This window comes from Carcharodon carcharias, chromosome 2 (genome assembly GCF_017639515.1).
Source record: "Carcharodon carcharias isolate sCarCar2 chromosome 2, sCarCar2.pri, whole genome shotgun sequence".
NCBI lineage: Eukaryota > Metazoa > Chordata > Chondrichthyes > Lamniformes > Lamnidae > Carcharodon > Carcharodon carcharias.
This window is the reverse complement of record NC_054468.1, coordinates 180,428,668-180,445,131: the sequence shown is the minus strand read 5'-3', so window position 1 is coordinate 180,445,131 and position 16,464 is coordinate 180,428,668. Positions and strand designations below refer to the sequence as shown.

Sequence of the window (16,464 nt, the reverse complement as noted above, 5' to 3'; positions counted from 1 at the left end):
AACAAGTGTTAAATGACGCGCAATGATGTCAGGCCAGTGTTCCGACGTCAACGCGCACCCGCCAATAATTAAAAGGCCTATTAAGGCCATTAAAGTGATAATTAAGTTCAATTTTTCACAGCCCATCCAACCTTACAGATGGTGGGCAGGCAAAAAGGCCAAGTGGCCTTTGAATTATTTAGGAAGCCTCATCGACAGGCGCAATGAGGTTTCCAACAGCAAGTAAAAATGAAATAAAAATGTTTAAATTTCATAATTTCATTCATAACATGTCCCTGCTCATGTGACAGAGTCACATGAGGGAACATGTTTTTTCACATTTCAAAATTCTTTATTCTTAATGTTTTAAACTCTTCATCTCTCTGACGCAGCCCTGTGCCTCAGGGAGCTTTTCCAGTGTGCATCCGCCAACTTGCGCGCTCGCCCTCCTCTCCCCCACCCCCACCACCACACAGGCAGCGCTAAGTGCTGCAGCACACGTTTCACGCTGGGCGGGCCTTAATTGGCCCACCAGGGTGAAATCACTGTTGCAACCCGATTGCTGGCGGTAGTCGGCTTCCCGACCACTCCCGTCCACCCCCACCGAGCCTGCCTGTCAAGGATAAAATTCTGCCCTATGTCTTCCCACACATCCCAGTGGGGCCCATTCCAGTTGCTTAGCCTGAGATTCAAACAGGTAGTGCAATGTGGTCTGGAGGTCCCTACCAAAAGTTTCCAAACTGTCTTCCTTGGCTCAGTTAATTAATCAGCAGGGGGCTGGATTACCTGTCCAGCAGCCAGCCAGCATACCAATTAGGTCGGCTGCTGGGTGGGAAACAGAAGAAAAATTTTAAAATGAGGTCCTGCCATTCAGTAAGGCAGGATCTCTGCGTCCCCAACTCTGGGTTCTTCGGTAGTTTCTGGCTTCACTCATATCTTGCCCATTTTCATGTAACTATCAGGACCATTGGATTTTAAAAACAAAAAACTCCGGATGCTGGAAATCCAAAACAAAAACAGAATTACCTGGAAAAACTCAGCAGGTCTGGCAGCATCGGCGGAGAAGAATAAAAACTTGAAACGTCAACTTTATTCTTCTCCGCCGATGCTGCCAGACCTGCTGAGTTTTTCCAGGCAATTCTGTTTCCATTGGATTTTAAGTTCAACACAAAATATAGAACGTCTGCTTTATTTCCCCTTCCCTTTAAGTTTCAGCTACAAACTTTGGGAGCTATCTTGCTAGATAATTGATTGTGACTGTAAGACACAAATATACATAGTATATAGTTTGTCAAAAAAGAACTTCTCTTACATGTATCTTAGATGGGGAAGATTTCCAAATGCTCCTTGTTCGATATGTGCAAGAAGCTTTGCTTTATCAATTATTCTGCAAAACAGTAACAAAGAATAGAGTGATTGATTATTACTCTATTGTGTAAGCTGCTCCGCACAAATATACTGTTAATATGGCATAGTTAAAATGGAACCGATTATATTGTAAATCCTGGTGCATTGCGCACTATTGGTTATAGCCATTATAAAGCATATTTAGAAAATCATTTATTTATATGCATCACATTTTACAATCTAAACAGTGGAGATTTAAAATCTATGCAGTTACTACTTTATTTGGCATTTTTCTTAAATCCTGAAGCACTGTTAAACCATTATACATACTATATCAGTCAAAGGATTCTCAATTTGAGCCATCAGACAGAAATATGGCAGGTGAAACATTAATGCAGTTCTCCTTCACTGGAGAGATAAACCTTTCTTATGTGATATTTCATCAAATATTAAAATAAACTTGCATTCCGATGGTGGAGTTTGATCCCGTAGGATGATACCATGTTAATGCATACAACAATTGTGTGAGTAGCTATGGTTACAATCATCCTTCACTTATGCAGAAATTGAATGCACAGGTATTTAAAGAATTTTGACCAAAGCTAGCTCATGACAAAGTAGTTCTGCTGGGCTGCTATCTCATTAGCATGGAACAAATTCTGCATTTCGCATACATGAGAATACCAGTGCAAAATGTTATTAGCAATATGTCAAAAAAATTCAAGACAGAAAAATCAGTAAGTGCAAAATAACATTTTATTTCGTAGAAACGTATTTCAATATTGCAATGCCATGGTGAAAGCAAAGTGAAATTACGTAACAAATTGCTGACCACATACTTAAATTATAAATATCTATGCACTGATGTGCATCTGCAACCACTACTTCATGCAATAGCTTGCATTTATATAACACCTTCAACAGGGAAGCACATACCAAGGTGTTTCACATAGGCCAAAGTAAAAATGTGACACTGAGCCACTGATGGAGATAATAGGATGGGTGACAAAAAGTTAGTCAGAGAGATAGGTTTAAATGAGGTACATAAAAGTGAGAAAATTGAAAAGCCCATTACCACAATCAGCAGTAAATGGCAAGATGCTTTAAAAATAACAATAGTTTTGGAATGCCTCAATTGCATTATTTCATGGTTGAAATGGCACAAAATGAAAGAAGTGATGTCAGGTGACTGAATAGGGACTATAAATAGCATCAAAGAATCATAGAATGGTTAAAAAACAGAAGGAGGCTATTCGGCCCATTGTCGGCTGTCTGGAAGAGCAACCATCTAATCTCAGTCCAAGCCTTTTCCCCGCAGCACAATCTTTTCTTCTTCAGATAATTGCCCAATTTGCTATCGAAAGCCAAGATTGAATCTGCATCCACCATACTCTCAGGCAGTGCACTGCAAATCCTAACTACTCACTGTGTAAAAAAAATTGCTCTTTTGCCAATCACCTTAAAATGGTACCCTCTGGTTATTGATCTTTTTGCCAATGAGAGCAATTTCTCCCTGTGTGTCAAGACCCTTTATGATTTTAAACATCTCTATCAAATCTGCTTTCTTAATCTTCTCTTCTCCAAGGAGAACAGTTCCAGCTTCTCTAATCCATCCATGTAACTGAAGTGCATTATCTGTAGAACCATTCTTGTAAATCTTTTCTGCCCCTCTTTAATGCCTTCACACAGTTCCTTAACTGTTGCTCGGTCAAAATCCTGGAACTCCCTCCCTCCCTAGGATGTACCTAATCCACATGAATTGCAGAGGTTCAAGAAGGCAGCTCACCACCATCTTCTCAAGGGCAATTAGGCATGGGCAATAAATGCTAGCCTAGCCAGCAACGTCCACATCCCATGAATGAACAAAAAAATAGGGTAATCAAAGTGCCCCATTTTAACAATTGTATAACAACTTCACCTCTCTGTAATTTCCTTGCAAATTTCTTCTTCTATCTCTTTCCCACCAGAAAGTGGCCTGTAGAATATGCCCATAAATGTAATGGTACCTCTACTGTTTCTTAGCTCTAACCAAATAGATTCTGTTCTTGCCTCTCTAGGACATTCACTCTCTCCAGAACTGTAATGTTCTCCTTACTCAATGCTGCAACCCATCCTCCTTTCTTTCCTTCCCTCTAATTCCTAAAATCCTGGTAACCAGACATGCCCTTTCTTGAAATGAAAGTAGAAAATGCTGGGAAAACTCAGCAGGTCTGGCAGCATCTGTGGAGAGAGAAACAGAGTTAATGTTTCAAGTCCGTATGACCCTTCTTCAGAACTAAAGGGAAGTAGAAATGTGATGGATTTTATACTGTTTAAGAGGGGGTGAAGCAGGTGGGACAAGATAAAAGGTCAGGGATAGATGACAGCTAAGGAGTGACTGACAAAAATGTCATGGATACAAGACAAAGGGAGTGTCAGTGGTAGTGGTAAAGAATAAACAAGGTGCTGATAGGGGCATAAGGGTAAGATCGCAGAAGGTGTTAATAGCAGAGCAAGGGTCAACATTTTGTGAAAGCAAAACATAAAAACAAGTGGCAGAAGGCCCTGTGGGGGGTGGTTTGGGGGGAGGGTGCGGTTGGTTTGGGGGAAAAATGGTCCCAATGTCTCAGGAATCTAAAGATTTCCCTCCTGCACTATCCATCCAGCCACACATTCATCTGCTCTATTCTCCCATTTCTATAATCTCAAGCATGTGGTCCTGGAAATAATGCTTTGACGTCCTGCTTGCTAGTTTCTTTCTTAGCTCCCTAAACTCTGCCTGCAGGAACTCATTGTTATTTCTATCAATGGCTTTGTTACCAATCTGGACCTTCAACACTGGCTGTTCATTCTCCCCTGTCAGAGTGTTATGTAGCTGCTCAGTGACATTCTTGACCATGGAACCACAGAGGTAATATACCATCCTGGATTCATGTCTATGGCTGCAGAAACAACCCTCTATCACATGCCCTATCATGATTGCTTTTCCAATCTTCCTCCTTCCCCCAATATACAACTAAATCAGCCTTGATGCCTTGGGCTAAACCTTATCTGTACATCCCAGAGGAACCATCATTCCCATTATTATTCAGAATGGAATACCGGTTGGAAAGTGAGATGTGTCAGGGAAGTCAGACTAGACTCAGGCTCTGCATTTCCATGGTACCATCAACTATAAGTACAGGCACTGGCATACTGAAAATGACCATGGATAACCACGTCTGTGTGAAACAATTTTACCACTGCCGACAATTTTTCTGCCTCTGACACCTTCCAGTGAGGGAATCACTGTAATACTGTATAAGCCCACACACTATCCGCAAATATATCACATGGGTGACTAGTAAGTAGGTCAGTATGGCTAGCTGTTTAATTTTTTTTTCACTGTATAGTAATAGGAATATAATTTGGCTGCCTTATGTCAATACACTATTGCATTCCTCAAACTACAACTGATGGCAGCATTGATGGCAGTTATAGTGCCTCCTCTAAAAATATCACTTCATCTATGCATCATGACTCAGCCAAAGCTACCCCTTCAAGCTCACAAACAGCCTCTTCTGGGTAATATGTAGTTGTGTTGATACTTGAAAACATTGGTGATAGGAAAGCAGGGTGCTGTGAGGTGCCATGTCTTGGGTCTTGTGTTGTGCTAGCAAGCTCCTGTTCCAGGCCCACAATAACATAAAATGTTAGAGGATTGTTGCAAATGTCTTGTTCTTAATTCATATGTTTTAGAATATAACTTTTAGTTTTCGGAATTAAAGCTTTAACTGTAGAAAATGTTTAAGAGACTGGTAAGCAACCCTGAAGTAAATGCAATTCAAACAAGCTTGAAGTCTATTACACTTAAAAGACTGGGACCATGCTGACTTAAGAGGTTAGGGGCTCGAAAGATAAGATAATAAAACAGCAGGAAGCTTGCTTTTAGCTTCATAATGGTGCCAGTAAGTCTGGGAAGCATTGTCCTGTCTTTGCTAGTCATATAAGTTATTCATGTGGTTTCCCAGACGTAAAGGAAAACTTTGGAACTAAAAGGTAGTTAATTTGCCTTTCTGTCTGGGAACAGGCCCTGTGCATTACATTGCCATGGGGATGGGTGGAGCTTAGTGAGATTCTTTGTTTTGAGTTTATTTCTGTGAGTTCAGCAGGCAAGACTGTTTGATGTTTGGAAAGCAGCTAAGTGACTGTGTCAGCTTTGGATCTAGTTTGTAACTCCTTGGAAGTTGAGAGATAAAGCCAGACCTACACCTGAAGGAGACTAAACACTAGATCTATCGTCCTTGACACGACCTGTGATTGGGAGCTGTTACTCGGTATAAGACAAAGTTGATAAGGGAAAAAACGACTGGAAGATTTGTTTAACTGGCAGCTAAAGTAAGAAATCTACAGTAATCCACACAGTGAAAGGGAGTTAACCATGTTACAGTTGGAGTTCTGGAAGTAATCAGCTTGGTTTTCAGTTTGAAACTATAACAGCGGGCAACTAGAAATCTCTGATGTTTTAAGCCATTGCACAGGAGTTGAGAGAGGCCCATGCTTTGAGCTGTGGAAACTAGGGCCATGAGGTTTTAAAGGAAAGTTGTAGGTTTGCTTAGCCAAAAGCTAATGGAAGGACTCCCATGAAATCTTGTACTTTGGAGAATAGCTGGAACACTGAAGAGAAATCAGAGTGAATTCCAGAGACCTGTGATATATCTTTTAGGTTGGTTCCAGGAAAGGTGAATGAACCATCAAGATTTCAAATGATCAGGAAACTCTTGGTGAGGGGGTTGGTGGGGGTGGGGAATTTAAAGCTGCTTGCGTTATTTAATTTCTCTTTACATAAACAATGAAGTTTAGTTTTGATTAAAAACATGGAATCTTGTGATGTAATTCTTTTGGTTAGTTACTGACTGCTCAGATGTCTTCTTTAAAAGTTAACGGTCCCCAACAGCATCATAACAGTATTGGTTCCAAGACATACCTTCTAATAGAGCTCATATCATGATATTAACTGTTTGATATGATGCTCTACTTCTGTCAGTGATAGTTGGATGAATAATCAGATGTATAGTGACTGTTTTAGTGTCACTTCATGCTCTTGTTTGGATCTAGAAAACTTTATCGATTTTACTTCCAATTTTCACCCCTCTCTCACCTTCACATCGTCCATCTTCAACAATTCCCTTCCCTTCCTTAACCCCTCTGTCTCCATTTCTAGTGATAGACTGTCTACCAATATTCATCACAAGCCCACCGCTTCCCATAGCAATCTCAACTACAGCTCTTGACACTCTGCTTCCTCTAAGAACTCCATGCCATTCTCTCAGTTCCTTTGCCTCCATTGCATTCGTTCAGATGATGCTACCCTCCAAAATGACGCTTCTGACATGGCTTCCTTCTTCTTCAAGCGAAGTTTCCCCCCACTGTGGTTGGCAGGGCCCTCAACTCTGTCTTTCCCATCTTCTGCAACTCTGCCCTCACCCCTTACCCTCCCTCCCAGGACCATAATAGGGCCCCCCTTGTCCTCACCTTTCACCCCACCAGCTTCTACATTCAAAGGATCATCCTTCACCATTTCTTCTAACTTCAGCATGATGCCACCGCCAGACACATATTCCTCTCATCATTCTGTAGATAAAGTTCCCTCCGTGACACCCTGGTTCATTCCTCCATCACTCTCAACTACTCTTCCCCTTCCCACTGCACCTTCCCATGCATTCACAAAAGGTGCAATACCTGCCCCTTTACCTCCTCTCCCCTCACCATACAAGGCCCAAAACACTCCTTTCAGGTGAAGCAACACTTCACTTACATCTCCTTTGGTCTACTGTATTCGCTGCTCCCAATGTGGTCTCCTGTACATTGGGGAGACTAAATGCAGACCGGGTGACCACTTTGCAGAAAACCTTCACTCAGTCCGCAAGCATGACCCAGACTTCCCTGTCGCTTGCCATTTCAACACACCACCCTGCTCTCATGCCCATATGTCCATCCTTGGCCTGCTGCAATGTTCTAGAGAAGCCCAAAGCAAACTGGAGGAACAGTACCTCATCTTCCAATTAGCCTTCCGGAATTAACATTGAGTTCAACAACTTCAGACCATGAACTCTCTCCTCCATCTTTACCCCTTTTCAATCCAATTTTAAATTTTTAAAATGTATTTATTCATTTTTAAAAATTCATTTTTTAAATCTTTTACACCAACCATTGCTCTCCCCGCCCCTCCCACCACTCTACAGGACCATCTGTCACTTGTTTTTCTGTTTTGCTTTCACAGAGCACTGACCCTTGTTCTGCCATTAACACATTCTGCTATCTTACCACTTTGCCACTATCAGCGCCTTCTTTAGTCTTTAATTCTACCATTAACACTCCCTTTGTCCTGTGTCTATGACATTTTTGTCAAATTTCTTAGCTTCCCTGACCATCTATTTCACTCCACCTGCTCCACCCCCTCTACCCCCTCTTAAATGGCACAAAATTCATCACATTTCTACTTCTCTAGCTCTAAGGAAGAGTCATACAGACTCAAAACGTTAACTCTGTTTCTCTCTCCACAGATGCTGCCAGACCAGCTCAATTCTTCCAGCATTTTCTGTTTCTGAATCAGATGTAAAAGTTGGTTGGCACTATCCCTCAGCTTGTTGTAAGCCTGTAACCTGATAGTGTTATATACAAGCTCATTCAGGGAGGCCTTTTCCAAAGAATGTAAGGCATGCAATTTCTGAGCCTGCCTCCTGCTCAGGTTTGTTCCCTGGAGTAATTTTTGACTTTCCATATACATATAACCTTGTCTGCTGGAGAACACATATCTTAAATTCAGGAAAGCAACCAAACAATTAAATTAATCACGTGTAGCACTTGACAGGATTTCTGACATGCCCATCCAGTGGTTGAGACTCATCACCCACAAGGAAGGAAAAGACAAAAAACTTTTATGCCCCACACTTCAAAAGTACTTCATTGACTGCAAAGCACTTTGGGAATCCAGTGGCCGTGAAAGGCGTTATATAAATGCTTTCTTGTCATGGACGTATATAAATAATCTTAAGATATTGTAAGTTGAATGATCATATGCACGATGACAGTCACTCTACGCCCTATCCTATGTGCCAGTTACAGAACATGCATCATGTTAGGTTGTAATACAATGATAAAGCTGTTTGAAGATATATTAGGGCAAGATTTTCAATTATCCTTCTGGGGTATGGGTATAGGTAGTGAGGTAAGACAGGGTTGCAAAGTTGTGTGAAGGCTTGTACTATCTACCTGGTAAATAGTGCTGTTACTTTGAGAGTAGATTAATGAGGTGACAATTGGCCTGTTGTACTTGTCCTGCTTTTTGTGGACAGGATATATCTGCGCAATTGCCCACACACTGCCAGTGTTGTGGCTGCATTGGAACTGCTTGGCTAGGAGAGAGGCTAGTTCTGGAGCACAAGTCTTCAATAATCCTGCCAGAATGCTGTCAGGGCCCATAGCCATTGCAGTGTCCAAAGTCTTCAGCCATTTCTTGATTTCACATGCAATGAATCAAATTGGCTGAAGACTGGTATCGGTGATGCTGGGGACCTCAGGAGGAGGTCGAGAAGGATCTTCCACTCGGCACTTCTGGCTGAAGACAGCTGCAAATGCTTCAGCCTTGTATTTTTCACTGATATGCTGGGCTTCCCCATTATTGAGGATGGGGATATTTGTGGAACCTTCTTCTCTGGTTGGTTGTTTAATTGTCCACCACCATTCATAACTGGATGTGCCAGGACTGCAGATCCTTGATCTGACCCATTGGTTGTGGGATTGCTTAATCTATCACATGCTGCTTCCGCTGTTTGGCATGCAAGTTGTAGCTTCATTAAGTTGACATCTAATTTGTAGGTATGCCTGGTATTGCGCCTGGCATGTTCTCCTGCACTCTTCATTGAACCAGGGTTAATTCCCTGGCTTGATAGTAATGGTAGAGTGAGGTATATGCTGGACCATGAGGCTACAGATTGTGGTTGAATATAACTCTGCTGCTGTTGATGGCCCACAATGCCTCATGGGTGCCCAGTTTTGAGATTCTAGAACTGCTCTGAGTCCATCCCATTTAGCACAGTGGTAGTGCCACACAACATGATGCAGGGTATCCTCAATGTGAAGCTCCGTGCTTGCTCCTGACCGGCCTGCCCAATGGGGAGAAAGTTCTCCCCTATGAGTCTTGCCTCTAAATCTCTCTCTCTCTCTTCTGAGCTTGGCTGTCTCAGAAGCTCATCTCACTGTCAGGAGTCCTTCAGTTACCAAGAATTTCAAACTCTTTCAGCCAACACACAGAATTTTTGCTTGAAAGAGATGTTTCCTGCAGTAAGCTTATCCTTAACTAAAACCCTGCTTGAAACAGAACCACACCTGCAACCTAATCAGCCCCATAATTAACTTCTTGTTGACGGTTTTTCTATTTGTTTATCTCCCAGGAAACTGATCAGTTACTGGAAGCAAGGTGCTTTACCAGAAAGCATCTTCTACAGAAACCTAGTTCTTAAAGGGACCATCACCCCAACATAAAATATGGATTTTTCCCCCAAAACCACATGGGCCAGCACAATTGTAAGGACAATTCCTATAGATGTTAAGCTGTTTATTGAGAGCTGGACCAGCACATATTGAAGAGAGGTTCAAAGAGATAATGAAGGGCACTGCAAACAACCCAGTGACAATGCTCCATGTAGGACCAAACAATATCCAGAAAAATAACAGGGTTCTTAAAGGTCACTTACACAAAAAATAGCAAAATGGAATTCATAGGAATGTAGGAACATAGGACTTAGGAGCAGGAATAGGCTATCCAACCTTTCAAGCCTGCTCTGCCATTCGAAAAGGTCATGGCTGACCTGATTACAGTCTCAACTCCAGTTTCCGGTCTGTCCCCATAACCCTCGACTCTCTTGTCCATCAAGAATCTATCCAACTCAGTCTTGAGTAAATTCAATGACCCACAGCCTCCACCGCTTTCAGGAGAAGAGAATTACAGACTAACAACCTTCTGAGAGAAAAAAAAACTCATCTCCATCTTAAATTGGAGATCTCTTATTTTTAAACTGTGTCACCTAGTTCTAGTCTCTCCTACAAGAGGAAACATCCTCCCAGTATCCATCCTATCACATCCACTTAGGATCTCATATGTTTCAATAAGATCTTGTCTCATTCTTCTAAAGCCTAATGGGTATCGGCCCAACCTGTTCAATAGTCCTTCATAAGATAAGCCCCTCATCCCGGGAATCAGTCGAATGAACCTTATCTTAACTGCTTCTAATGCAATTATATCCTTTTGCAAATAAAGAGATTAAAGCAGCACACAATATTCCAGATGTGGTCTCACCAAGGCCTGTACAGGTGTAGTAAAACTTCCCTATTTTTATATTCTATTCTTCTTGCAATAAATGCCAACATTCCATTTGCCTTCTTAATTACATGCTGTATCTGCATAGTAACTTTTTGTGATTCAAGTACCAGGATGGCCAGAGTACTCTGTACCACCAAGTTCTGCAGTCTCTCTGCATTTAAATAGTGCACTGTTTTTCTATTCTTCTTGCCAAAGTGCATAAGTTCAAATTTTCTCACAATATACTCCATCTGTCAAACTTTTGCCCACTCACTTAATCTATCTCTATCCCTATGTAAACGATCTACCTCCTCATGACAACTTACTGTCCTGCCTATCTTGGTCTCTGACAAATTTATCTACCATACATTTGGTCCCTTCATCAAGTCATTGATATAGATTGTAAATAGTTGAGGACCCTGCACTGATCCCTGTGGCACTCCACTAGTTGTAGCTTGCCAACTCCAAAAATAGCCATTTATCTCTTACTCTCTGCTTCCTGTTAGCTTACCAACCTTGATATATTACCCCTTACACAATGAGCTCTATTTTATGTTTGTTATATATTTTTTACATTCGTTCATGGGATGTGGGTGTCACTGTCTAGGCCAACATTTATTGCCCAACCCTAATTGCCCTTGTTCAGAGGGCATTTAAGAGTCAACCACATTGCTGTGGGTCTGGAGTCACATGTAGGCCAGACCAGGTAAGGATGGCAGATTTCCTTCCCTAAAGGATGTCAGTGAGCCAGATGGGTTTTTATAACAATTGACAATGGTTCTGTGGTCATCATTATCAGGTTTTTAATTCCAGATTTTTATTGAATTCAAATTTCACCATCTGCCATGGTAGGATTCAAACCCAGGTCCCCAGAACATTACCTTGGGTCTCTGGAATGCTTGTCCAGTGGCAATACCACTATACCAATATGGTAACATTGGGGAGGGAGTGGTGGAGGGATGTTGTCACTGGTCTAGTAATCCAGGGTAATGCTCTGGGGTACCATGGCAGATGGTGAAATTTGAACTCAATAAAAATCTGGATGATAACCATTAAACCATTGCTGAATATTGTAAAAACCTATCAGTTTGACTCTTAAATGTCCTCTGAAAGGCACTCAGTTCTCAAGGGCAATTAGGGATGGGCAGTAAATGCTGGCCTAGCCAGCGACGCTCACACCCCATGAGTGAATTTAAAAAAACCTTTGATGTGGCATCTTATTAAATGCTATTTGGAAATCCAAGTTCACCACATTTACAGGTTCTCCTCTATCCACCTTGCTTGTTACTTCCTCAAAAGATTATCTCTGCCTCATCTCATTATGGTTATCTAAGTATCATGCTATAGCCTCTTTAATAGTGGATTCCAGCAATTTCCCTATGACAGATGTTGCGCCAACTGGCCTATAGTTTCCTGCTTTCTGTTTCCCTCTTTTCTTGAATAAAGACATTACATTTGCTATTTTCCAATTTTCTTGGACCATTCTAAAATCTAAGGAATTCTGGAAGATTATAAACAATGCCTCTAGTATCTCTAAAGCCACTTCCTTTAAGACCCTGGGATGCAGACCATCAGGTCCTGGAGACTTGTCACCCTTTAGGTCTAAGAGTTTTCGCTGTACCTTTTCCCTAGTTATGGTAATTGTTTTAAGTTTTTCCCTCCCTTTCACTTCTTGATTTTCAAGTATCTTTGGGAAGTTTTTGAAGTCTACTGTGAAGTAGTGAATTCTGGATGATGTGCTGTAGTTGGAGATTTGTTTGAGACAGTTATTTAAAAAATACACACACTCGCTCTTTAGCCCACTGTTGGGATGTATCTGTTCTGCCTTGCTGGTAAATCTCTATGTACCCTGGTGTTGGGTTCTCCAGTGGGCCGGCAGGTAACATTCCTCAACTTTAGTGGTTGGACAGTCAGAGGTGCTTGAGTCATTGGCATGTTAAAGTAATTTAGTTGCACAGTAGCCTCTCTGTTCTGATGTGAATATCCTGTTTTTCCAGGCTGTTTCTGCCATCAGAACTTTGCTTTATCAAAGCCCATCTGGTTTAAATATTGCAATGAAACCTGACTGCTCCTGCATTTTCAAACTTTTGCAAAGAAGTCTAAGGCTTTTCTTTATGCATTAAGATATTTTTAAAATTGGCTATTGTATAAGAGCAGTAAAATAACAGTTATCTTCCGAGGTTGATAATTTATGCTGGTTCCTGCTTCGTGATATAATTTGAGTCATGCTTGATTGGGAGCAGTGTTAGAACTTGCTGACGAAAGGGACATTTACTAGACTGCAGTCACCATCTGTCCTCACTGGTGTTAAAATGACTCATAAAATACAGAAATGTTGTCAGTCTCCAGCTCTGGGAGAATCAACTTTTTTCGCCATGCTGATTTCTGCCATGCTCTGCTGTGTTTACATAATGCCGTTCACAACCTCAGGATGTCCCAAAGTACTTTACAGTCAATGAAGTACCCTTGAGGTGTAGTCATTGTTGTAGTTTGGGAAACAAAACAGACTATTTATGCACAGCAAGCTCTTACAAACAGTGATGAGATAATGGCTAGATATTTTTAAAGATGTTGTTTGAAGGATTAATATTGATCAGGGCACTGGGAGAACTCCCCTGCCCTTGTTCAAAACAATGCATGAATCTTTTAAATCCATCTGATAGAGCAAATGGGGACTCTGTTTCATGACTTATCTGAGAAAAAGGCACTTTCAACAGTGTAGGACTCCCTCATTATCGCACTGTACTACCTGAGCATGAGTTGTTATCTGTGTTGAAGCAGTACACAGGTCTACAATGAAGCTGGTGAAAGGCCTACAAGAGGATATTGTCCAGACAATTCCATAACTTTGTAGATAGAACATGAATTCTAATGTGAACTGCAGGGATATCAGATGGAATCACTGCATCTGAAACAGCATTCCAGCTATCACATCTTGCAGAGTGTGCACAAGCTCTCAAAGTTTCAGCATATCGATGGTGCTCAGAATTACTGCCTCATGTTTCTTGCAGATGCATGCCAGGAGCACAGTTTCAGAAAAGTGACCCATTTTGGGTTTGGTTTTGCATGTGACTGCTTATATTGGGTGGGCGGGGTGCAGAGTGAGCCCATCGTTCATCCAGTTTTAGTCAGAGGCCCAAGCTGTTTTCACGGTTGGACTTCATTAGCATTCTGCTGATGAGCTGCTTGCTCTTTTGGAACAGCTTGTCATTTTAGAAGGGGTGGGACACTCAAGTAATCCAGGTAAGACAAAGCTGTGAAACAACGAAGGTGGGTCAAGTCATGCAGCCCCAGGAGAAGCACTAATGTTGTTAATTGCTTTGGGATGCAAGATGGGGCTTCAAATGGCAGAAGGAGGAGCAACAGTGTTTGCTGTAAACAAAAGTCCCTGCACCTCCGACTTCCACTCCAAGTAATGTCAGGGCTCTGACATCCTCAATTGTGCAAACAAATGCCATTCAAGATGGCCCATCACCACCTCAGGGCAAGCATGGAGGGAAAATAAATATGGCTTTGCCAGTGCCAGAAATAAAAATTGAAATCACACAGTAGCACTAACGCTTACACTGACTAGAAATTCCAAGCCACTCATTCATTAGAGAGCCGTATTTAAAATGTTGCCATCAAACCACCGGAATAACACGTTCCTCTTTCCTTCATCTAGATGTCCCAAAAGATGAACAACTGGGAGCAGTAGAAAAACCTCACATTTCATAACACACAGTTCCTCACACTGACTCTGACAACACCCAAAGGGATTTGGAAAAACTGAGGCAAGGAAGATGTACATCATGACGCACTGACAATAAGTGAGCAGGAGCAGGTGGAAGGGACAGAGAATGAGCCAAAGACTGGACAGCAAGCTCAGCTTGCTTAGCTGACAAGAATAGGAACACTGATCCCAGGGGCCTGTTCTAAAAGCATTCTATGAAGATGAGAGATTGCTGCACTCTACTTTCATTAGATAGCAACAGGCATTGGGGAGTCCACTGCCCTCAGCAGCATTACGCTGAAATCAAAACTAAAAATGCCACTAGAAAATAAACTCCTGAGTCTGAGTAAATGGAAGGCAGAATTAGGAAAAAACACAACAGAACAGGCCATTCAGCCCAACCAGTCCATGCCAGCATCTATGCTCCACTCAAGCCTCCTCCCATCTTTCCTCATCTAAATCTACCATCATCACCCTCTATTCTCTTCTTCTTCATCCGCTTTTCTAATTTCCCCTTAAATGTGTCTACATGAAGTCTTGTGGTGCAGTGGTTAGCATCCCGACCTCTGAGCCAGAAGCTCTGATTTCAACCTGCACTCAGTGACATGATGACCACAGAAGGTGCATGCATGGTGTTGCCAAGCAGGCTGATTATCAACCTGTAAATCCTTCCAATAAGCTTACGGCAGGTGGTAAGAGTAGGATTGCTTCCTGGTCAGAAATGTGTGGTAACTCCGGTGCAGCAGCATTCCTCACGTTAAAGGATTCCACATGCAAGCTCTTGCCATGGGCTCTACAGCAAGAATCCTCCTCACTTCAAGGGACTGCTAAAGAGGGAAGAGAAATTATTCACTTCAACCACTCCTTGTGGAAGTGAGTTCCACATTTCTACCAGTCTTTGGTAAAGAATTTCCTATCGCATTTCTTAGTGGCTATCTTATACTGATGGCCTCTGGTTATGCTCTTCCCCACAAGAGGGAACATTTTCTCTGTATCGACTCTATCAAACCTTTCATTATTTGAAAGACCTCGAGCAGGTGACCCTTCAACCTTCTTTTTTCAGGAGAAAAGAGACCTAGTCTGTCAATCCTTTCCTGATATGTATATCCACACATTTCTGGTAACATTCTCATAAATCATCCATATACCCTCTCCAGTGTCTCGATATATATTTTATAATTTGGCGACTGAAAATGCACATATTGCTCTAAGTGTGGTCTAACTAAGGTTTGATTCAGGTTTATCATAACATCCCTAAATTAAATTCAATCACTTGAGAAAGAGAGTCTAGTGCTTGATTTTTTTTATTGCCTCAATAAGCTGTGGCCAACCTCTTAGTGGTATAGACATAAATATCAATACTCCATTGTTCTGCTAATTCTGAAGATTTATGTCTCAATGCATTGTGGAATGTAAGATGCTGCAAATATCAAAGCATGTTAAATAATTGTAACCCATTATCACGTCCTCAACTAGTATAATTATTGCTAACATTCAGAAAGAGTCATTTCAACATTGTCTTCAGGTCATCAATACTGCATGCACAAATACAAATCAGTTTGCAAACTTATGTTCATACATTTTTGCAAGAAGTTCTGTTTTTCCTTAAGCCTACTTGCAAAATTTGCTGACACAAATTGCAACAGAGATTAGATTTAACACAGTGCCATAGTCTCTGCTCTCCCTGGCTAAAAAGTCCGTCCACAATCCCTATGGCTGCCCACAACCATTTCATGCTGGGAGCAGCATTAACTGGCTGAAGGCGGGACTTCTGCCCCTCTCTCGGGAGGAAGCCCTGCCTTAGAGAGCTGCTGTTCAATTGGATAGTTAAAGGTGGGGGCTGACCAGCAGGCAAGAATCAAGGCCCCCCCCACCTCCCTGCCCACACACACCCCCACCTCCCTGCCCACACCCACACCCACACCCCCCGCCCCCCACCCCTGCCACATCAGCCCACGCAGTAAAGCTGCTGGGCTTTCTGAGCCACCCCCCTGCCACGGGTATAATACCCTCAGCAGCGGGACGAGGTCTTTAAGTGGTGATTAATTGTCCAAAGGCCCGAATAGCCCCAAGGGAGGGAAGGCTGCTTAACAGTTCCCTCACC

At 42.0% G+C, this 16,464-nt stretch overlaps 1 protein-coding gene and 1 non-coding gene across 5 annotated transcripts in view; one reads left to right on the top strand and one right to left on the bottom strand.

Moving 5' to 3' along the window:
- LOC121272797 (lutropin-choriogonadotropic hormone receptor-like) overlaps positions 1 to 16,464 on the bottom strand; it is a 216,589-nt gene that overhangs the window by 62,665 nt on the left and 137,460 nt on the right. For 3 of the 4 annotated variants that reach the window (XM_041179579.1, XM_041179587.1, XM_041179597.1), the window contains exon 4: positions 1,292 to 1,366. The exons of the other annotated variant lie outside the window; for it this stretch is intronic. In XM_041179579.1, coding sequence (XP_041035513.1) covers positions 1,292 to 1,366 — 75 coding nt within the window. The remainder of the gene's footprint in view (positions 1 to 1,291; positions 1,367 to 16,464) is intronic. 4 annotated transcript variants of the gene reach the window in all.
- LOC121275545 lies at positions 12,433 to 12,683 on the top strand. The gene has a single exon (XR_005942506.1). It is a non-coding gene; the product is annotated as a small nucleolar RNA SNORA53 (small nucleolar RNA).